General features: G+C 36.3%; 1 protein-coding gene across 1 annotated transcript in view; it reads left to right on the top strand.

Moving 5' to 3' along the window:
* SLC30A4 (solute carrier family 30 member 4) overlaps positions 1 to 24,630 on the top strand; it is a 31,415-nt gene that overhangs the window by 2,203 nt on the left and 4,582 nt on the right. Inside the window, exons 3-7 of the mRNA XM_027554104.1 lie at positions 7,877 to 8,023; positions 20,585 to 20,738; positions 22,189 to 22,390; positions 23,216 to 23,321; positions 24,083 to 24,217. Coding sequence (XP_027409905.1) covers positions 7,877 to 8,023; positions 20,585 to 20,738; positions 22,189 to 22,390; positions 23,216 to 23,321; positions 24,083 to 24,217 — 744 coding nt within the window. The remainder of the gene's footprint in view (positions 1 to 7,876; positions 8,024 to 20,584; positions 20,739 to 22,188; positions 22,391 to 23,215; positions 23,322 to 24,082; positions 24,218 to 24,630) is intronic.

Genomic DNA, 24,630 nt, shown 5'->3' on the forward strand with positions numbered 1-24,630 from the left:
ATTCTTGGATGACTTCTTGTCATTATGTCTCATCTCAAAAGATATCTCTTAGAAACCTTTCTGACTGCCTATAGGTCTTTTCTCCCCTGTTCCTTCCCCCACTTTAAAAGCCCTCAGACTATCTTGCTTGTATATTCACTTGTTTAGTATCAGTGTCCACTGAAATATAAGCTCAGTTACCAGCACACAGCACAATGACTAGCAAAGAGTATACATTCAATACATTTTTGTTGAATTAATAATTACTGTTTGAGAATTATAAATGTATACACTGTAAAGAAAGGAGTAGAAGCTGAGATCAGATAAGGTATGCTCTCAGCAGACTGAGTCAATGATGCCCAAATTCACATGAACAGGGAGTCATTCAGTTAATATTGAATATTTGAAGTTAAATCACATTTAATCACAATTTCCCCCTTAAAATTAGAGTTTACACCTATAAAAATTACTAGGATATAATTGCCCTGACATTTTTTAAGTCTCTTACTTGGTAAATGATGTTTTGTGAAAGGTACAATAAGCATTTCTTTTCAAATACTAACTTGATTTTCCAAGTATGAAAATCTTGTCAAACACTGTAGAGATGCTAGTACTTAGAATAGACGTTAACAATATTATTCAGAATGTTACATAGAATTAAATGGTAAACAGTAGAGCATTTATTGCAATGTGTCAAAAGCACTTAGAAATAAAACGTCTTCTATATGAACCGTGAACTTCCTGATGTTCAAGCTGGTTTTAGAAAAGGCAGAGGAACCAGAGATCAAATTGCCAACATCCACTGGATCATGGAAAAAGCAAGAGAGTTCCAGAAAAACATCTATTTCTGCTTTATTGACTATGCCAAAGCCTTTGACTGTGTGGATCACAGTCAACTGTGGAAAATTCTGAAAGAGATGGGAATACCAGACCACCTGACCTGCCTCTTGAGAAATCTGTATGCAGGTCAGGAAGCAACAGTTAGAACTGGACATGGAACAACAGACTGGTTCCAGATAGGAAAAGGAGTATGTCAAGGCTGTATATTGTCACCCTGCTTATTTAACTTATATGCAGAGTACATCATGAGAAACACTGGACTGGAAGAAACACAAGCTGGAATCAAGATTGCTGGGAGAAATATCAATAACCTCAGACATGCAGATGACACCACCCTTAAGGAAGAAAGTGAAGAGGAACTAAAAAGCCTCTTGATGAAAGTGAAAGTGGAGAGTGAAAAAGTTGGCTTAAAGCTCAACTTTCAGAAAACAAAGATCATGGCATCCAGTCCCATCACTTCATGGGAAATAGATGGGGAAACAGTGGAAACAGTGTCAGACTTTATTTTTTGGGCTCCAAAATCACTGCAGATGGTGACTGCAGCCATGAAATTAAAAGACGCTTACTCCTTGGAAAGAAAGTTATGACCAACCTAGATAGTATATTCAAAAGCAGAGACATTACTTTGCCAACAAAGGTTCGTCTAGTCAAGGCTATGGTTTTTCCTGTGGTCATGTATGGATGTGAGAATTGGACTGTGAAGAAGGCTGAGCACCAAAGAATTGATGCTTTTGAACTGTGGTGCTGGAGAAGACTCTTGAGAGTCCCTTGGACTGCAAGGAGATCCAACCAGTCCATTCTGAAGGAGATCAGCCCTGGCATTTCTTTGGAAGGAATGATGCTAAAGCTGAAACTCCAGTACTTTGGCCACCTCATGCAAAGAGTTGACTCATTGGAAAAGACTCTGATGCCGGGAGGGATTGGGGGCAGGAGGAGAAGGGGACGACAGAGGATGAGATGGCTGGATGGCATCACTGACTCAATGGACGTGAGTCTGGGTGAACTCTGGGAGTTGGTGATGGACAAGGAGGCCTGGCGTGCTGCAGTTCATGGGGTTGCAAAGAGACACGACTGAGCAACTGAACTGAAGTGAACTGATATAGAAAGTATGGAGTAATTTTTAAAATGAAATAATTTAAAAATCTGAAAGAGGAGACTTGATTTTGAATCTTGGGTTTGCTCTGAGATGTTCTTTCCATTCAGAAATGGAAAGGTCAGTTCTTTGCATTCAGCAAGTATTTCTTGGTATACTTACTGTGTACCAGGCAGTGTGCTGTGGTGTTCCAGATACACAATGGAGAACAAAACTATTATGGTCCCTACTATCTAAAATACTTAATCTAATGTTTGGAGGACATTATGTCCTTACGTCCTTTCTTTCCGTTCAGAAAGGTCAGTTCTTTCCATTCAGCAGTATTTCTTGGTATACTTACTGTATACCAGGCAGTGTGCTGTGGTGTTTCAGATACACAATGGAGAACAAAACTATTATGGTCCCTACTATCTAAAATACTTAATCTAATGTTTGGAGGACATTATGTCCTTACGTCCTTTCTTTCCGTTCAGAAAGGTCAGTTCTTTCCATTCAGCAGTATTTCTTGGTGTACTTACTGTATACCAGGCAGTGTGCTGTGGTGTTCCAGATACACAATGGAGAACAAAACTATTTGATCCCTACTATCTAAAACACTTAGTCTAATGTTTGGAGGCCATTATGTCCTCCTGTAATGGAGGACACAGATGTTAAACATGCAAGTAAATTTAAAATGCAAGTGGTTTTAAGTACTGTGAAGAAAAAGAACAAGATACTATAGGACATAGTAATCAATAGGACATGGTTTATATATGAACCAGATACAGTTAAACCAAAAAAAGAATATTAGGAGTTATTTAAGAAAAGGGGATGGAAGAGGACTTTTTTCCAAGCAAAGAGAACAGCAAATTCAAAAGTCCTAAAACCATCAGTTCTTTAAGAGGACCTAAAAAGAAGACCAGTTGGCCAGAATATAGTAAGCGGGAAAGAGGTAGGGGGCCCAGATCAAGTAGGTCCTGACAGACCATTTTAAATGAGTCTATTCTTTAATTCTAAGTACAATGGGGACCCAGTGATGGCTTTTGAGTAGAGACTGACATGATGGGATTTACTTTTTAAAAAGATAACTCTGACTCATATGGAGAGTGGATTGGCTGGTACAAGAGCAGAAGCAAATATATTTCACAGAAGTCCCAATAGGAAGTGATTATGACTTGAAATAGAGTGGATGGAGAAAAATACACTGATTGAGAAACATTCTAGAGGTAGCTTTGGCAAAATGGCTAATGAGTTGAATGTGAGAATTGATGGGAGAGCAATATCAGGAAGGATTCTGAAATTTCGTACCTAACCTGCTTAGTGTATGTAAATGTGTATCATTTATGAAGCAGGGAAGGGAGAAAATACAGAACAGGATTTAAGCATGGGCTCAAGGGTTGTTTTAGACATGTTAAGTATTACATGTATGTGAAATAGGCATGTAAAAATGTCTAGTGACCTATTATGTGTAAGTCTGTCATTCAGAAGGGAGGTCAAGTTAGATGCCATAGGAATAGAAAAAATTATCTCGAGAGCCCAAGTCTTGAGTAACTACCACTTTAGAAGTTGGGCAGAAGGCAAACAAGTATCCCAGAACTGAAGAAAAGAGTATTTCAAATTGGAAATAAATAAGTTAAAGCTGCTGAGAGGCCCAATAAGATGAGAACTAAAATATCCTTTGGATTTAGTAACAGTTACTGACTGCTCTAACAGCTGCATGGGAATGAAAAAGATAATGTATACACACACACAGACACACACACATATACATATATCCACATACATATATGGAATATATATATATTATCTCCACACTGCTGCTGCTGCTGCTAAGTCGCTTTAGTCGTGTCCGACTCTGTGCGATCCCATAGACGGCAGCCCACCAGGCTCCCCTGTCCCTGGGATTCTCCAGGCAAGAACACTAGAGTGAGTTGCCATTTCCTTCTCCAATGCATGAAGGTGAAAAGTGAAAGTGAAGTAGCTCAGTCCTGTCTGACTCTGAGTGACCCCATGGACTGCAGCCTACTGGGCTCCCCCATCCACGGGATTTTCCAGGCAGGAGTACTGGAGTGGGGTGCCATCGCCTTCTCTGTATCTCCACACAGATGGGGAAAACTGGAAAGGAGACAATAGCAACACAAACTAGAAAGGAATCATGTAAAAGGTGTAACTGTATTAATAGGCCCAAGAAAGCCAATTCCTAAACAAGCAGTGGGGAAAACCAAGACCCAATCCAGTTTATGCTAGTGCATCAGAAACACCTAGATAACTTGTTAAAACACAAATTGCTGGACCAGAGTTCCTAATTAAGTAGTTCCGAGGTAGAATTTTTCTAACAAGTTCCCAGGAGATGCTGATGCTGCTGATCCTGAGTACTACAATTGAGAACTGCACTAGAGAATACTAAGCAGGACTAGAATTGGTTGTATCAGGTACCCCTCTAAGTGGGTAAAGAGGAAGGCTAAAATAAGGAAAGTTTATGAAAACTTGTTTAAGAGCCAGTCAGATATAATAGTGTAATAATGGAATAAGTATCTATAGAGATAAAATGAGATCATGAATCTATGAAACAAGAATAGGCTATTCTTAAAAAGAAATTCAGAGTAGAAAAATATATTTTGAATAATAAAAACATTAAAATATTTTTTAACTCCAAACAAATTAGCAGATGAATTAAGATAGTCTCTTACAGAATAGAGCAGAGAGATAGAAGATCATGGGAGAAGAAAGGCAAGAAAGCTAGTATATGAGTTCAAGTTCCAAATAATAGGGGTTTGGGGAATAGAGAAAGCATAAGAAAGAAATTATCAGCAACATAGTTTAAGAAATTTTCCCAGAACCGACGGGTATATAATTACAGACAGAGTCAATAAAAGCCCAAATTGGATGAAAATAATACCACACCAAGGTACGTCATTGTAAAATTTCAGAAGACTTATTTATTGCTTCAGGCAACTGGTGTGTTAACAACTGTCTCTTATTGTTTTCGACAAACATTCACTGTGGTTTGCACCAGGGCCAAGTTCCAAGTCAAGTCAATTAAAAAGAACCTTGCAAGTATAGTCTCTGAGGGAATCACCAGACAGGTCAATCCTGGCAGTGGGGCTTTTAATGACCTCTAACTCCATCCAGGATGTCCCTGGTAGCTCAGATGGTAAAGAATCTGCCTGCAATGCGGGAGATCCGGGTTCAATCCCCAGGAGAAGAAAATAGCAACCCACTCCAGTATTCTTTCCTGGAGAATCCCATGGACAGAGGAGCCTGGCTGGCTACAGTTCATGGAGTCACAAAGGATCAGACACAACTGAGCAACTAACACTTTCACTTTCAACTCCATCCTATTCCTTACAGTGGCTGCCAGGCTGAGGTTTTCACTGTGGTTACTGCTTGTTAGTTTCCAAGGCTACCATGGAATTGAAGAGGGAGAGATTGGGTATAAAGCAAGTTAAAATGTCACAGAGCTACTGAGCTTCTTATCAAGGTTGAAACTTTTTCCTTGAATAAATGCTACCTGTATCAGCCTTTGTTTAATTAATGTGCATAGTTTTCAGAAAGCTGGTTTGGACCATTTTTGCCCATGTTCTGTGCCTTGTATGGAGGAGATGATTTTCAGAGGTCCTTACCCTGCTTTCTTTGCTGGTGATCGCCGCATGTGGCTCTTTAGGCTGACTAAAATAAATTCAATCCCTTAGTTGCTCTAGCCATATTTCAAATGCTCAAAAGCCACATGTGACTAGCAGCTACTCCACTGGCCAGCGCTGATAAAATATTTCCATCATCTCAGTTTTACTGGACAGTGTGGCTTTAAGGTATTATCCTCATTTTATAGATGAGTAAATTGAAGCTCAAAAATGAGTAAGTAACTTGCTCAAAGTCTCTGAAATTTCAAAGTCCTGGAAGCCTGGCATGTTGCAGTCCATGGGGTTGCAAAGAGTTGGACACGACTCAGCAACTGAACTAAACTGTTGCTATTAACCACCAAGCTGTATTTTCTCTCAGTGATTTCCAGCTTTTTCATGTCAGGGAAAACATTAAAAAATGGTATTTGTATAGACAACACTGGGATAAATGGATGTGTCTACAAGATCATCAGCCCCGCTTCTGCTGCTCTTGGCTCTTCACACCCATCGTAGGAACAGGGGAATCAACAGCTCAGCACATTTAAGTGTCACAACATCCTGATCATGAAATTCTGCAGTACACTATAACAGTAGTTCTCATAGTGTGGTTCCAAAACCAGAAGCATCAGTGATGACCTGGGAACATGTTAGAAATGTAAATTCTCAGGCCTCGTCCAGATCTACTGAATTAGAAATTCTGGGAGTGGGGTCAAGAAGTCCATAGTTTACTTCTTCTTTTCCAATTTGGATTCCTTTTATTTCTTTTTCTGCTCTGATTGCTGTGGCCAAAACTTCCAAAACTATGTTGAATAGTAATGGTGAAAGTGGGCACCCTTGTCTTGTTCCTGACTTTAGAGGAAATGCTTTCAATTTCTCACCATTGAGGATAATGTTTGCTGTGGGTTTGTCATATATAGCTTTTATTATGTTGAGGTATGTTCCTTCTATTCCTGCTTTCTGGAGAGTTTTTATCATAAATGGATGTTGAATTTTGTCAAAGGCTTTCTCTGCATCTATTGAGATAATCATATGGTTTTTATTTTTCAATTTGTTAATGTGGTGTATTACATTGATTGATTTGCGGATATTGAAGAATCCTTGCATCCCTGGGATAAAGCCCACTTGATCAGGTCCAGGTTCGATGCATGATGCTGGATGCTTGGGGCTGGTGCACTGGGACGGCCCAGAGGGATGGTATGGGGAGGGAGGAGGGAGGAGGGTTCGGGATGGGGAGCACATGTATACCTGTGGCGGATTCATTTTGATATTTGGCAAAACTAATACAATTATGTAAAGTTTAAAAATAAAATAAAATTAGAGAAAAAAAGAAAAAAGGAAAAAAAAAAAAAAAGAAGTCCATAGTTTAACAAACCTTCCAGGTGATTGTGATATACATACAAGCTTGAATACTCTGTATAATAAAAATTTATTCTCTGAATGGTGATAGGAAAATTGGTTGACCATAATGGAACGAAATAAAAATAATAAATAGTGTACATATTTATGTGTATATATATATATAATACACACACATATATAATAAATATAAATTTATATATACAGACACAGATACACACACCCAAATATATGAAATATATACATTATTATTCTTTACTGGAAAACCAGTACAAAAAAATTGTATTCTAAATGCCATCTTTTATCCTTCTATTAGGAGACACTGCTATTTATATCTAAGAGAATCAGTTATTTTTTATCTTTTGTTTTGAACTATTGACTATCTTACAAATTTCTTTAGTTTATGTTCAAGCCCTCCCAAATTAGTGAATACCTTTTGTTCAGCTTTATTGTAATATTTAGATATGGTGGTTATTAAGTTCACTAACAGTACTTAGCAGTAAAGAATATGACCCAGGTTTGATCCCTGGGTCATGAAGATCGCCTGAAGCAGGGCATGGGAACCCACCCTAGGACTCTTGCCAAGAGAATCCCATGGACAGAGAAGCCTGGCAGGCTGCAGTCAATAGGGTCGCACAGAGTTGGAATCAACTGAAGCAACTAAGCGGCAGCAGCAGAATTAGTAGGTTGAGTAGAAGCTGAAGTGCTAAAACATAAAACTTCTCTTGTGTTAGCCACCCTTTAGTGCCTCTTAACTTTTTTAAGGTCATTGATTCCTCAGAGAATCTGTTTCTAGAAATGGACAGTCTCACCAGAAAAAAAATATATGCATAGTTAATGTTTTACATAAAATTTCAGGATACTTTGACTTAATTGCAATAGGATAATTATTTAGTTAACTTTAGTTGTAAGTTCATGTTTTGTGGAATATTGTATATTTGGGGTTTGATTGCTTATGTTTGTTATTTTAATTAACTTATTCCTTCTTTCTTGTCACCCTTACTCTAAGGTGGATACATTGCAAATAGCCTAGCAATCATGACAGATGCACTTCATATGTTAACTGACCTAAGTGCCATCATATTGACCCTGCTTGCTTTGTGGCTGTCTTCAAAATCACCAACCAAAAGGTTCACTTTTGGATTTCATCGCTTGGGTAAGTAATTGGGCATTTCTTTATTTATAAAATTTATAGTAAAATCACAATGAACTGTATAACCTTTGATTAACTAAAGGCTTTCTGGTGATAGCCTGTTAGAACAAAGCAAATGAAAATAGACAAATAGGAACACCTCCAAATGCATTATGTGTTATGCATTGGCTTAGGAAATGAAGCTATTTAGATATATATCTTTAGATATATATCTTCCAGGGTACTAAATAGCTTACACATGTAAAATTACATGGTAATCAGGTACTTCACTGGCAGCCAAGTGGTTAGAACTCTGTGCTTCCACTGCAGGGGGCACAGGTTTGATCCCTGGTCAGGGAACTAAGATCCTGCATGCCATGGCACAGCCAAAAGAAAAAAAATTATATGATGATCATTAATCTTCAAATGTTGTTCCCTGTGTCCTGAAGATGTTAACAGGAAAAAAGTTTACCTTCAGTTTACTGAACCAAGTAGAACTATATGTATTTAATTCATCAATGAGTGTTAACTTCTTTCTTTCACCTCAGGCTTTCCAATCAAAGCTACTGTAGTCCAGGTTTGGGGCACTACTGTAATTTTTATAACATACTGTATGGCTGACCTTCACTGTGGCCATTAACTATAAATACAACAAAGATTCTCTGCTTGACCAAATCTCCTGAATCATCTCCCAAGCCCATCTATGTTCTTCCTTGTAAAATCTAGTTTTATGCCAAGCCAATTTAACAGAAACCCCATTCTCAATATTTGGTGGGTCATCCCCAGGTGATGTCTCATCACCCTGGCTTGTTCTCAACATGACTTCCTATACCAATCTCAATGGCTTCCCCCAATCTTTAATAAAGTCTTCTTTACTATGTTTTAACAAGTGTCATTGAATGTTTTTCTTTAACAATGCACACATATTTTATTTTCCTATTTTGAATAAATATTAATATTCAATTAAAAGAGGTTAAAATCATACATTGTTATCCACACAACTCTTCTTCTTGCTTGTTTTTTAAAATTTTTACTTATTTTTAAAATACATGTAGAACAGTCACTTGAATTAGGATATGAAGTGCCATATGACCAATTTTTGCGTTTGCTTAGAACCTAAAAATTGACATTTAAGTAGCTTCAGCAAAACTGGTCTTAAAGAACTAGAATTAACATCTTTTGTAGAGACATTGACACTTTGGGCTAATATATTAATCAGTATCTCCCCTTCTTTGTTACTTTTTAGCCTAATCTTAATATGTAGGTCTCATATAATTTAATAGTTGAGTCTTCTAGTGTAAAACTTAACATTGTACATGAATGGCTGTATTCCAAGTAGCTATCCAGGTCATAACTTCGGGAAATTATCTGGCATCCCCATATCTCAGCATCCTCAGCTGCGTGTACAAGAGAGGTAAAGCCCTGAATGAGGTCTTTCTGTTACTTGTTAAGCCAATGCATAACACATAATGTATTTGGATGTGTTCCTAAAAAAACTCCCACTGCTAACTGACACATTATACATCCATTTATTTACTAATTGCCTTGGGGTTTGTAAAAGCTTCAAAATTATTCTCAAACTTTAATCTTTTTGTGATGTAAACTCTTGCAATTTAAAATCAGAACTCAAACACAGCATCATGGAATGGGGATTTTTATTTTCTAAAGAGAGTATATTCATTTTAGATTGTAGATCCCTTGGAATTCTAATGAAAACAGTGGAATTCTCCCCTAACATAGAAGGTTCTACAAATGATAAACTAAGAACACATAATCAGGGAAATTCTATTAAATGTCAAAGAAGTATTTTTTATTTATTTGGCCGTAGATTACAAGCACTACGGAAAGATGAAAGAAAAAAGAACTGACTGGCTGTATTGTATTTCTGTATATTTCTATAGAAAGTCATATTTTTCCCTTTCCTTAAAAGTACTAGTTCAAGATGGTGGACTAGAAATCAGCATTTGAGATGGGAAATACATTTCAATAGGAAATACAGAGTACCAAAACAACAAAGAAAAGCAAATGGTTGGGTAACCAATAAACAGGAAATTTCTGGAAGTTAGAAAGTAGATGGGAGTGGGTTGAAGAAAGAAAGAAGCCAAGGAACAGCAGCCTAGAGTACATTTGGGCAGGAACTGGATCAGCCTAATGGAACTCCAAAGAAGACTCAGGGACAGAAATGGCAGAAGTGAGAAAGAGGGCTTAAAACAAGATTAATTGAATGGCTATAAATGGGAAACTGCTCCTACTAGTCAGTCCACTATGTCCCTACCTTCTTCCCATCCCCACCTCCCCTCAGGCAGTCTGCATTTTTCTCCATGTGAACACCAAATAGTTCTTCCAAAAAGAAACTGAGCCAAATGTTTGGAGAAAGCTGAGACTTTAGTGTGAATGTTGATGCTCCAAAATAAATCTTTTTCATCCTAGAACTCAGGGTTCTGCAGCCTTAGAGTTTGGTTCCCCACATACTCACGCTAAAGTAATACACTTGTCTTAGTCTGCCCTGCTCTTTACCCCTTATTCATACCTATTTTAAATAGTTATGTGTTATCCTTCCAGCATTTACTTTTTTGCATAGTCCTGTCCTTCTGCCCTAAATGTGAACAGACAACCAAGAATCTTTTAGGAAATGAGAAAAACCAGCAGCATGAAAGAAAGTTAAAAAAAAAAAAAGAAAACTAACAAAAATTTGTCCTACCTGAAAAGAGGTGACTTAAGAAACAGAGGAAAATGTTTTAAATTACTTACTAATATACTCAGTATAGTTAAACAGTAAAATATTTTGAAAAAAACATGTAGAAAAAGCTCTTTGAAATTGAAATATTACAAAAAATTAAAACAAAATTTTTTTTCAATAGGACTAGAAAATATAATCAAGAAAATCTTCCAGAAAGACAAATGTCAGATGATAATATTTATTTATGAGATCTAAAATATGATATAAATCAACCCGTCTGTGAAACAAACAGACTCACAGATATAGAGAACAGATTTGTAGTTGCCAAAGGGGATGGGGGGGTGGGGGTGGGTAGGGGAGGGACAAAATGGGAGTTTGGGATGAGCAAAGGCAAACTATTATATAATAGGATGAATAAACAAGATTCTACTCTATAGCACAGGGAACAATACTCAATATCCTATGAGAAACTATACTAGAAAAGAATATGAAAAAGAATATATATAATTGAGTCACTTTGCTCTGCAGAAGAAATTTACAAACATTGTAAATCAACTACAATAAAAATTTTAAACAATAGTAAAAAAGAAAAAAGTCTCCCAGAATACAGAACAAAAATAAATAAAAATAGGAAGAAAAAGTTTAAAACTATAAAAGAAGGATCTGGAAAGTCTGAAGTATACTATTAAAAACCTCAGAAAAAGAGACTTAAAAAATAAAAAGGAGTGACTGCTTCAGGATTATAGGGTTTCTTTTTGGGGCTGATGAGCATATTCTGGAATTAATGGTACTTGTTGCACAACCTGTGCATATACGAAAACCCACTGAATTGTCCACTTCAAAATTGTTAAAGTGGTAAATTTTGTTATTTGAATTTTATCTAAAATTTTTAAGTCATCTAAAAAATAGAAGGAAAAGGATTGTTGTGATACAGATAGGTGAGTATTTTCCAGAGCTAAGAAGGGAATCACACCCTCACACTAGAAGGGCCTCTTGAGATCTTTTTCTTCTTTGTATTCCAAAATCTTACAAGGATATATATAGATAAGAACTTATTTCACTTATTCTGCTCTTTGAAGTAATGAAAGAAAAACTAACGATGATCTGAGGAGGATTAAAAAGGCAACAAAAGTATGTAGAACTGAACAAAGCTATAAACTGAAGCAGTGGCTGTCCTCCTGTGCTATAAAATTCCACAGCTTCACAAGTAATCTAAGTTCTCTAGGGGAGGGTATGTTTACATTGGACGCATTTAGAGAGCGTGCCTCTTAATGACCTCCCAACTACCAAGACTTGGGGATTCAGGTCCTAAAGAACGTTTCGGAAGGAATTCCCCCTAAGAAACTTCTGGTTGGTTACTGTGCTGTTGAATTTTGTTTTGCTTTGATGGCATGGGTGATAGGAGTTGGATTTTTCTTTGTTGATTTACTTTGTATATATATAAAACTGTCACAGAAGTCAAAAATTAATTTTTAAAAGAAAAAATTTACTCAGAGAAGCCTGCTTTCATCCTGTCCCCTCCAACCCATCCTTCTGCCCTACTCCTAATTAGCAACCATTTTAATTACTTTCTGTCTGACCTTCCAGCATTTCCTTTTGAAAGTATAAGAAAAAAAAAATATGTATGTATGTTCATATGCTGCTCCCTGCAACCCTTTCCTACGCAAAGGCAGCATACTAGAGGTGTATGTCTATGGATAAGAGTTAGATATTAGTAGTATCATACCCTAAATTTATTTTCTTTTTGTCTTCTCATAACACTTTATACATGCCTAATAGCATTTATCACATTTTTATAGATATTTTTATGAGACAGTGTCTCCTTCTAGACCATGAATTGTCTAGGGACAAGAACATAAAATACGGAAGTCTATGGCTCTGGCACTAATAACTGCTGTATAAGGTATCATTAATCAGATTGTTACATAGTCAAAGCTGAGTAAATATGGATATGAAAACTGAAACAGATAATCTAGTGATCCTTAAATCATTTGTTTTCCAAGTTAAACCGACTTCCAAACTGAGAGTAGGAGAATTTTTTAAATTTTGGGATAAAACTGTTTGGGACTTGAAAGCATTTGTCTATAATTCTGAATAGGTTTATACTCACAAACTTTAAAAATTTATTTGGTCAGTAACAGAGCTGAGTTGTGTAGCCTGGCTTATAGGTCCTTCAGACTAATTAAGAAACTAGTCAGAAGGGAATTTCTTCTCCTTATCTTAGTCAGGGGCTGATCCCACGTCTGAGATCTGCTCTTTCACTAGCTGTATGACCTTTAGGAGAATGACTTGACTTAACTATGGGTTTCTACTGTAAAATAGGGATGATAGTACTTTTATTGCAGAATTGTAAAAAAAATAAAAATAAAAAGACATAGTTAAGGTAGTATAAGTTCCTAACATGATACCTGGCACAGAGTAAATTCTCACTAAAAGTTAGTGTCCGCCTTCTTTTCGTTCCTTCTTCTATCTGCCAGTTTATCATCTTATCCAGACTTTTCTTATCTCTCAAAATGTTTCATGTTTCAAAACGGCCTGCCTCCCCCCCACCCCAATCAAAATTCTTATTTTCTTAGCAAAACTATCTCAGCCAGGTAGTAGGAGAAAAGTAACATGATTCACCCTCATGATTAACAATTTTTAAAGATGTGCTTTATAACTCGGGTCTTTAGGAACATTTGGGGCAGTATAACAAAGTTTCTTTTAGCAAAAATCGTTCTCAGTCAAGGCAAGAGAGGTAGTTTCTGATCTGAGGGGTAAGCCCAACTGTGTTGCAGGAGTCAGTTCCATTCTGTTGGTGCTTTCTTTCCTTCATGTGAACTCACAGATTGTATAAAATCATTCAGGTTTTTCTTTTCCTTTTTTTTCTTTCTTTCTTACATTTCAGTGAGTTACAATGGTAGGTCTTTTGTGAGAAGATATGTGAGTTATTTTTAAATGCCTGGATTTATTTGACTGTGGGTATGTCATCTTATTCTGGACGTTAATAAAACTTAGAACTTCATGAAGTCACACTGTGACCCACATTATGTCTCAGGGGACATGCTATTCCAAAGGCGGGGGAGGGGGAGCTTTCTGCTTTTATCCTTCTCTGTGGATTATGAGTGTAGTTGACTTTATTTATTTGGCTTTTCTTCCAGTTCTTGGGCTGAAGAGCCTGCAAGAATTAGATAAAGATAGTGACCATGTGAAAGGACTGTAATAAGCAGAGTCGTCTGTATTTGAAATGAAAAGCAAGATTAACTTTGGTAACGCAGGTCTCAGCCTAGGTTAGCTGGGAAGTGACAGTGCAGGGGTCTTTTGTAGCAGTGTGTCATTCTACTGAGCAGAGACCGTGCAGATCTCACTAGATGATGGTTGTCCTGAGGTAGGTATATGCTTATAATGCTAATTCTACATAGTTTGTTATTTTTCCCCTGATAGTTACTAAAGGAACAGAAAGTATTCAGCTAAAAAAATTTCTTCCCCCATACATGCAGCCCCCCCCCCAAAAAAAAAAACCCATCTCTTCTCCCTGGTGATTCATTTCAACAACTTCCTCCCACCCCTGACAAGAGTTATGCCTGTTTGTCATGTTCATACCTTAAGCATTAATTCGCATCACATGAACATATATAGGAAAAGTATAGGTACCTGCTAGAAATGGGAGTTTTTACGGAGACAGGTATAAGACATCAGTCAATACTGGATAGCCAAAAGTCAACTCGAGAGCACTGGGCACGGTGGGTGTGGGGAAGAGGGAGTGGTACGAAGGCAGAAAACAGGAGGTGATTTAGAGTAGGAAGTGAGAGGATCCAAAGATGCAGACTTAGCAGTTTAGCTTTTAGTATCCTGGTGGCAACTGTGGGCCCCTGAAATCCTATGTGATGTCTTTGTCCTGAGTTCATCCTCACCTGTGGATGAGATGAAATAAAAATACTAGTTTGGAAGTTCTAGGCTAATCCAGTACAGCCCACTGCTTTTCCTTCTTTTTCCTTCCTATCTGCTTTTAGAAGAATGTAGAAGGCAGTGGCACCCTACTCCAGTACTCTTGCCTGGCGAATCCCATGGATGGAGGAGCCTGGTGGGCTGAAGTCCATGCGGTCGCTAAGAGTCAGACACGACTGAGAGACTTCACTTTCACTTTTCACTTTCATGCATTCACTCCAGTGTTCTTGCCTGGAGAATCCCAGGGAAGGGGGAGCCTGGTGGGCTGCCGTCTATGGGGTCGCACAGAGTCGGACACGACTGAAGCGACTTAGCAGCAGCAGCAGCAGAAAAGAAAAATAGCATAAAAGGAAACGGAAGAGACTATATCTCCACTGTCCTTCCCTATTCTTTTTTCTAGGCCTCTGAAACCTGAACTTTAAATGTTTGCTATTTAAGTTTGAGTCAATAGAGAGACAATGTGTATGCCTGAAGGGACACAGACATTGGCATCATCGCAAAGATAACGGTTATGGCAGGCCAGAACATCTGGGCAGCACTCATAAAAAAGCAAATATGCTTGGGTTGAGTGTGGTTTACATCGTTGAAGTAGATTGTTACTCATTCACTGAATAGGTGCTCAAAAGTTCCTGTTGAATGAGTAATATTATAGGGTGGGGAAATAGACAGTAAATATATACACAAGCAAAACATAATCATAAATTGTATTAAATGCTGTAAAGAGAAAGAATAAGGTAGTATGATGGAGAATAACAGAGGATGTCAGAGAAGGACTCAGTATTTTTCATATGAATCTTGAAAACCTCTAGTTTTGGCAATTTATTTGCATGTGCTCTCAGTTACCCAGTTGTATCCACCTCTTTTGAGACTCCATGGACTGCAACCCACAAGGCTCCTCTGTTCATGGAATTTTCCAAGCAAGAATACTGGAATGGGTTGCCATTTCCTACTCCAGGGGATCTTCCTGACCCAGGGATCAAACCTGCATCTCTTGCATCTCCTGCATTGGCAGATGGGTTCTTTACCACTGTACCACCTGGGAAACCCTTTGGCAATTTACAGATGTGTTAAAATGTACAATAAACATTTTTATTATAGTACTATCAAAACTTGATAATCATCTGTGTTTTGTTCCATTTAATTTTTGCTCTTACTATTTATTAGCTTTTCGAATCAAAACTTTATCCACTCTATGTGAAATTTAGGGTATATTTTGGTCTTTGCTAGATCATTGATCATAATAAGCATTTGTAATTTCAGCTGAATGAAATGACCCAAGTGAGTGTTACAGAACACATATTCATTCATCTTACTCTATCCTCCAAAACTACCATTCAGCCAAGTAGAGTGATACAATTATTTGTGTGTAGAATAAAGTAGCAAATTATGTTAGAACTACTATAAAATAGATTTTCTAGAATTTCCATAAAAATCTCTTTCAAGAGTTTACTTATGCTAAATTTCCATTTTGTCAAGTTTATCTAAGACAGATAGGATAGTAACTTTCACAGAAACTAGGGTTTCAATTGTGAAAGTTCCTGAGTCTCCTTTAGAAAATGAAAAATCCATATGTTGTATACTCCTTTCATCTTGAAAAACTTTATGTTATGTGACCAAATACCAACCCAGGGCAACAGGGCAAGAATGAGAAGATTGGAGCAAGTCATAATTTGGTTGTTGATTGAAAGCTTCCTTCTCTCTCAAATGGGGGAGAAAACAATATCTTGCCTGCATTTATCTGCATTCCATCATATTTAAAATACTACAAAAAATTTTTTAACAATAATTAGGTCTATTCATGATATTTCACCAAAGTTTAATTTATTCACAGTGAAAGAACTTTTTGTTCATTTATCAGAATGATCATACATCTACTATTAGAAATTTTATATATGTTCCTGTGCCTTATACTTCTCAATTATAAATTTCAGCCCTAAAAATATACTCAAAATTTAGTTTCTTTTTTGATCAGTGCTCTGTTTAGAAAACATTTTGACAGATCATTAGAATAAAAAAATAACAGATGAATTCTTTGCTTTTCACCAGGGAAACTAAATATGAGGCACATTCCTATTAATTACTGAATAAGCCACATTTTGGTAACAGTATCCTAATATGTCATTTTGGGAATTTCTAGGAATCAGCTGAATTCCATTACTCTTAACTATGGGCAGGCATTAGGGTCCTTTGTGCTACTCATGTGGGTGAAAATTGTGTGGTGGAAAACTGAGTTTTCGGCTGCAAGGGCCTCGGGCCTTCTCAGGGTGGGAATCCTCCTTGTTAAGAACTTTATGCTTTAGTTTGACTTTCATTTTACTTTATTTTGAATATGGTTTTGCCTTGTCTGAAAGTTCACAAAAAGATAATTCTCAGTGTTTAGGAAAATGATCACTGAGATTTGGGTGTTGCCACATTTTAACTTGCTTGCAAGCTCTCTCGCTCTTTCTCCAGATGACAAGATGTCTGAAATATTGCATGGGACATACTTACATGCAAAAATTGGTTGTTTATCTGAAGTGCAGATTTAACTGGGCATCCAGTATTTTATCTGGAAGACCTCCTAGGGTCACAATATATCTTATTATCCAAAAGACAAAGACACTTTTGAGAGTGAAATGGGACACTGTTGGTAATTATGACAGGATAACAGGCATAAATTGGGGCTATCTAGGAAAACAGGAAAGTATGGCCAACCTAATTACAAGGTGTTTTGAAAGAATTTTTAATTACTGGTTTTAGATCTTCATAAGCAATCACATCTCTATGTCATTAACTTGTATAACTGTTAATCTTTACAAAATGTACTGCTTTATAATTTCATATTAAAAATTTGATTTAGGTACCCTTAAAACTATGATGTCCTAACTGTTAGCTAGCTTCAATCCGGACACATGATTAAAGTTCTTTTTTTTTTTTCTGGAAGAGTTTGAGAAGGATTGGTATTTTTTAAATACCAATATTAAAGAGAATTAAAGTTCTATTTCTTCATGAGTCAAATGAGGAGCCAACCACTAGTACCTGAGATTTTACAGTTCAAAATTTGTTATTTATTCTTTCTTTATATTATTTATATATGTATGTTTTGCCATCAGCAGTTATAACTTAACAAGAAATTCTATGTGTTTTCAGTCTTACATTTGGCTTAATTCTTTCCTTTTAACCTATTCTTGTTTGTTGGGATTTAGTAAATAACCTATTGTTCATATTTAGCTTAACCTTCTTAATTGTATATATATACCCTTTTATTTTTCCTTACTCAGACTAACTAACTTCATTCTACAGATCCATCCATAAATACATGAGTACATACTACATGCCAGCCTTTCTGCTGAGTGCTACAGTAAATGTGACCTGGAATGTAAAGTAGTCATATCCTTAAGGGGCTTAGAGCCTAGACTTGATATAGTTGTCTCTCCCTATCTTTGTGTATTTCAGCTGGTTTTCTCTCTATCTTTCTTATTGCTGTGTCTCCTTTAAAGTATGATATAATTAGTATGTCAGGAATAGGTGAATCATAGTTTTAAATAGGAGTTGTTATGTTTTTTGTCTTATTCTAACATCTGTTGATTCACAGAATTTTAGAGTTTTGGCTACATTAATGAGATGTCTTTGGAGAAATAGTTTTCTGTGTTGCAATTTATGAGGTGGAATAAAAATGTATCAAAGTCCAATATACTGGAACTGCCTGGGACCTTTGAGCAATGAGTTGACCCAGATAACAATTTTCCAGGTTGTTTTAACTTACAACACTTAAAGGTTTAATATTTGATTTCTTAAGAAAAATGTTATATATTTTCTTTCTGTTATTGTTCTGAGTGTCAACACTAGTTTTATATAATAATTATTTTTAAATGTACTTTATATTGTACTATATTAATAATTTTAAGATATAAAATGATTTTTACTTCTTACTCACATGGTGTAAAGCATATATAGTGGAACATTATCCATGTTTCCTAGCCACCCATTTCCTTTACAATCTGTTTTTATCAGTATTTTGTATATTCTTCCAGAGTTTGCATGTACAGATCATTATTTATATATTCTCTTTCTTTTGGCACAAATGCTAACGTATCATATATACTGTTGTGTACTTTTCTTTTTTCACAGAGATGATTCCTTATTAAAACATTAAGAGCTCAACGCTTTTTTCAGATTCATAATATTCCATGCTACAAGGCTCCTACTAATCACTTCTTTTATTGTTTTCACTTGTTTGCTATTATATGTAATATTTGATAAATAGATTCTTAACATACCTCATTTTGTGTGCGTGCAGCTCATTTGGCGTGTGTATATCATTCCTGGAAGAGGAATTCCTACGTCAAAGTGCATTCATGCATACTTACATGCCTTTAAAAATGGGTTTGTTTTTCTTTAGTCTAAAGACAAATGTGTTTATAGTAAAAACTTAAAATTTTTCAAGTGTTACAAAAAAGAATAAAGAGAAAAATAAATTCCCCAAGCACTCACTCTCACTTCCCAGGTATAACATTTTCTTGTCAGTCTTTTCTTGTGATTATCAATTTGCCTGATTTTTTTTCTTTTTATTTATTTGGTTAAATATTTATTTGTTTGGCTGAGTCAAGTCTTTGTTGCTACATGCAGAATCTTTCACTGTGGTACACAAACTCTCTAGTTGTGGTGCATGGGCTCAGTAGTTGTGGCGCGTGGGCTAAGTAGTTGTGTGTGGAGTTAGTTGCTCCAAGGCATGTGAGATCTTAGTTCCCCATCCAGAGATCGAATCCGTGTCCCCCTGGATTGCAAGGTGGATTCTTAACCACTGGATCACCAGAGAAGTCCCTTTTTTCCCCCTTTTTTAAAAAATATAAATAAACCAACAGGGACCTACTGTACAGCACAGGGAACTGTACTCAATATTTGTTATACTGGGGTTTCCCCAGTGGCTCAGTGGTAAAGGGTCTGCCTGCAGTGCAGGAGACAGAGGTTCCATCTCTGGGTCGGGAAGATCCCTGGGAGGAGGGCATGGCAACCCACTCCAGTATTCTTGCCAGGAGAATCCCATAGACAGAGGAATCTGGCAGGTTATGGTCACAAAGAGTTAGACACAACTTAAGTGTTAGACACAACTAAAGTGACTGAGCATAAGAGAAGAAAATCTGAAGAATATATATATATACACACACAGTACTGTACAACTGAAACTAACATGATATTGTAAATCAATTATACTTCAATTAAAAATACCTATATATATGACTATGGCTTCCCATTATGTATATATCATAATTTATCCATTAAGTTCCTTATTGATGGGCATTTAAGATGTCTCTGCATCTTTTTTTATACTACAGGCTAAGCTACAGTAGAAAATTGTGTAGATGTCTTTGTATACATATGGATGTGTTTCTATTGGATAGACTTTTAGAATTAAGGAATATATGCATTTTAAAATTGTATTAGTTTTACTAACTGCTTTCCAAAAAGATAGCTTTATTTTATGCTTCTATCAGTATATCTTTGCTAACTATGGCTGTTAAACTTTTTAACATTTGCCAACTTAGTAAGGGGCAAAAGGAATTATTTGAATTTCTTGTATTATGGTTGACTTTGATACCTGTTTCTTTTCTGTATATTACTATTTGTGTCCTTTACCCATTTTTCTTATGGGTTGTTTGCTTTTTTTATTGATTTGTAAGTATATCATCTATGGAGAAATTAATCTGTAATCAAGTATGTTACAAATTCTTTCTCAGTTTTTTTCATTTTGTTTGTAAATATATATAATTTGACCCTAAAGAGATGAGAAGGAGGTGGGGAGTGGTGGGAATGAATTAATAGAGGATCCAAAGCAAACAACAATTTTTTAAATAAGAAAAATGACATGACAAAAATAACGTAATCCCTTTATCTCCTTAGAGGGAAGAATATATAAACTAGAGACTGTACAGTATTTAGTATTATGAAGTATAATAACCGTTCTACAAATATATTTTTTTTTATATTTTTCCTTCCAGAGGTTCTATCAGCTATGATTAGTGTGCTGTTGGTGTATATACTAATGGGGTTCCTCCTCTATGAAGCTGTCCAAAGAACTATCCACATGAAATATGAAATAAATGGAGATATAATGCTCATTACTGCAGCTATTGGAGTTGCAGTTAACGTGATGTAAGCTGTATTTTTTTTTAATTTAATAAGCTTTATTTTTTAAAGCAGTTTTAGGTTCACTGCAAGCACTTCTCATATGTACGCTATCCCAACACATGCATAGCCTCCCCCATTATCGACATCCCCCACCAGAGTGGTACACTTGTTAATACAAGCCATGAGCTGTACATTGATACATCATTACTGCACAGAATCCATAGTTCACATGAGGGTTCACTCTTGGTGTTAAACTCATTCTATGAGTTTGGACAAATTTATAGTGACACTATCTACCATTATAGTATCACACTCTGTATTGTGTTCACATTAATATTTTCAACTACTGTGAACTTAGAGACTATTGTGTATGCATTCAATAATGTGCAGTGATATTTTAATATATTTTGAAGTTTTATAGTACATTAATTTTTCTTCTAAATGTTAATAAAATACTGTTGTGGAATTATATAAGTTTCTCATGGGTTTGCTCAGGTATACTGAAGTTTGACTAACAATCAGGAATTTAAGTAGGACAAAGTTTTTAAAATAACTTTTATAGTATTTTTATTTTAATAAGTTTTTCTAACTACCAACTTTTTTCCTAAAAACTAAAAAATCTTTAATACTTACTTAATCATTTGGGCCAGGGTTCAGTAAACTTTTTCTGTAAAAGGACCAGATAATAAATATGTTAGGCTTTGAGAGCCTCTTTTACATATACTCAGCTCTACTGCTATAGAACAGAAGCACCCACATTTAGTATGTAAACAAATGAGCATGGGTGTGTTCCAATAAAACTTTATTTGCAAAAGAAAAAGAAAAAAAATGTATAAAACAGGAAGTGAGCCAACTATGGTCTACAGACCCTGGTTTGCCAGTCCCTGTACTAATGGCCTCCATTCATACTTAGAATAAAATCAAAACATTTTACCATGGCCACTTTGTTAGATCCTATGTACCTCTCCAGCTCACCTCCTAGCATCTTGGTCACTTTATTGTAGCCACAGTGGCTGTCTCGCTTTTTAAAGCACATAGAGCACATCTTCATCTTAGGGCCTTTGCCCTGGTGGTCCTTCTGCCTAGAACACTCTTCCACCACCACTTGCTTCCTGACTTCATTCAAGTCTCTACTCAGAATTCTAGTGAGGCCTTTCCTCATCACTCCCCATCACTCTCCATCTCCTTGCCATGCTTTACTTTTTCTTCAAAGCGTTCACATTGTCAACCAGTACATTATGTATTTATTTGTTAATTCTCTGCCCTCTCTCCTGGAACATAAGTTCCATGGGGATATGTCTGCCTTACCACTATTTTGACCCCAACACCTAGAACAGTACCTGATACATAATAGGTGCTCAAATATTAATTAAATGAATGAGTTTCATGTTGCCTCATTAGTGCCTGATTAGTAACAAATATTTTAATCAATAATATTAGAAAGAATAATAATCTTTTCTTTTATTCTTAACAGAATGGGGTTTCTGTTGAACCAATCTGGTCACCATCATGCCCATTCCCACTCCCTGCCCTCAAATTCTCCTACCACAGGTCCCAGATGTGGACACAACCAAGGGCAGGATAGCCTGGCAGTGAGAGCTGCATTTGTCCATGCCTTGGGGGATCTGGTACAGAGTGTTGGTGTGCTAATAGCTGCATACATCATACGATTCAAGGTAACATAATCACTAATTCTTCGATTTGAAAATATTATTTAATTTCAACATTAAAAATGACTGGACTTCTCTGGCAGTCCAGTGGTTAAGACTCTGTGCTTCTAATGTAGGCGGCATGGGTTTAATCCCTTTTTGGGGAACTAAGATTTGGGGAACTAAGCCGCTGTGCGGCTCGGCCAAAACAAAAAACAAAACTAAACTAAAGGTCACAACTATCTTTTATCAGTGTGCTAGACACCAGTGCCAGTCCTATTCATTTTGCGTTATGCAAACATACCTGAACTATCAGTATCGCTTTTTTATTAGCACTAGTCAGAATAGTATCACCTCAAGGAATAACTTATCTATTGGTTTTGGTGGTGCTTTCACTGAAAAACTCAGTTTTAAGCTTTGTCACTCAACTACTAGGTATTGGAATATATACCGGAATGAAAATTCAGAGATCTGAGTTCTGGTGTTGGCTCTGGCTGTAATGCTTTGATCTTAAGCAAGTCCCCCAGCTCTAAACTTGAGTTCCCTCCACCTTAATATGAGGGGCTTAGACCAGATGGATGGCTGCTGAAACTCCTTTCAATTCTGATAGTCTGTGGCTTGCGACTGGAAGATTTAGAGGAGGCACAGAGGAAAACAGCTGAATAAACGGCTAAACTTCTGGAAATGGGTTTCACAAAGAACAGTAGACATTTCTCGACTGGCAATATCCAAGTTCTAAAGATATGCTCCAGTCCTGCTAAAGAAGGGACAGAGTATGCCTTGCTTTGCTTTTCAGACTTGTTTTATGTCTGTTTGTATTTAATCACATATTTTTGATTTGTCTCTTTTCAGCCAGAATACAGGATTGCTGATCCCATCTGTACATATGTGTTTTCATTACTTGTGGCTTTTACAACCTTTCGAATCATATGGGACACAGTAGTGATAATTCTAGAAGGTAAGCTCTCTGGTATCCCCATTGTGAGTTTATTATTTCCCTAAATCAGATTGGGGCTGTTGGCGGGAGGGATTCTCTAGGGTAGGAGTCATGCCTTTCTTTTTACTAATACTTATTAGTCTATAATACCACCTTACATGAAAAAACATTCAAGAGTCAATGCACTCTCCCATCTATTACCCATTTGATCTTTATAATAGCCAAGAAAGGTAGGCAAGGCAGACATTATTATCCCCATTTACCAGCAACAAAACTGTGGCACAGTGGGGTAACATAACTTCATTAAGGTCATGCTGCTAATAAACTGTGGAGCTAGGACAAGAATGCAGCTCATGATTCTTAATGTAGTTATGTTTAGTAATTCATGTATTAAGTCTGTAATTCCCATTTAACTTGCTATTCAATTTCCAACATTCCTGCCTTACTGATACTAAGTATAAGCATGTAACTGTGAGTTCTCAAAGTAGGTTTATCATCATTGTATATTCCTTTTTCGTCTATCCTAGCTTATTTATTAAAGTATTCTGATTTGGTTGACATTTCTTTTTGGTGAGCATTTTTTTAAGTATTTATTAACCTCTCGTGTATATCCTGCTATATATATGCATAGTTTATCTTAAAGTTTTAATGTAGTTTAAAGTACTAATTTAAACTGAATTAGGTAAACCCATTTGGTTTCTTTTCTTAAAAAATGTCATATTAGTAATATATAACTTTTTTCTTAAAATAGCCTTTATTTATAAATGATCCATTCTGAATAGGTGTACCAAGCCATTTGAATGTAGACTATATCAAAGAAGCTTTGATGAAAATAGAAGATGTACATTCAGTGGAAGATTTAAATATCTGGTCTCTCACTTCAGGAAAACCTACTGCCATAGTACACATACAGCTAAGTATGTTGCTGACGGTAAATGCTGGGGTTGGTGGACTTCTATCTTTAGAATTAAACAACCGTCCTTAGGAGTAAATAGGAAGACTTTTCTGCTGGAAAGATTTATTTTAAGGGAAGGGTGAAGCTCTTCAAAAGGTGAGTTGCAAGTCAATATAATGATAGCAGAGCGGTCATTTTCTCTCTGATGAGATATTACAGATAGATTTTTTGCCTTCAGATTAAAGGCATAAAGTATATTTATATGTTCTTTCTATATAGAAAAAGCTAGACTCTATGTTTTTATTTAAACATTTCACAGATTGATGCTTTTTATTTTTTATCAAAATAATACATGCTTATGGCTTTTTTAAAAAGACTACAAAAGATGAAAGACTTGTAATTGATGTCTAGTGTTCTTTCTCTATGCAAGAGTGC

Source organism: Bos indicus x Bos taurus, chromosome 10 (genome assembly GCF_003369695.1).
Source record: "Bos indicus x Bos taurus breed Angus x Brahman F1 hybrid chromosome 10, Bos_hybrid_MaternalHap_v2.0, whole genome shotgun sequence".
In the NCBI taxonomy this organism is placed as follows: domain Eukaryota; kingdom Metazoa; phylum Chordata; class Mammalia; order Artiodactyla; family Bovidae; genus Bos; species Bos indicus x Bos taurus.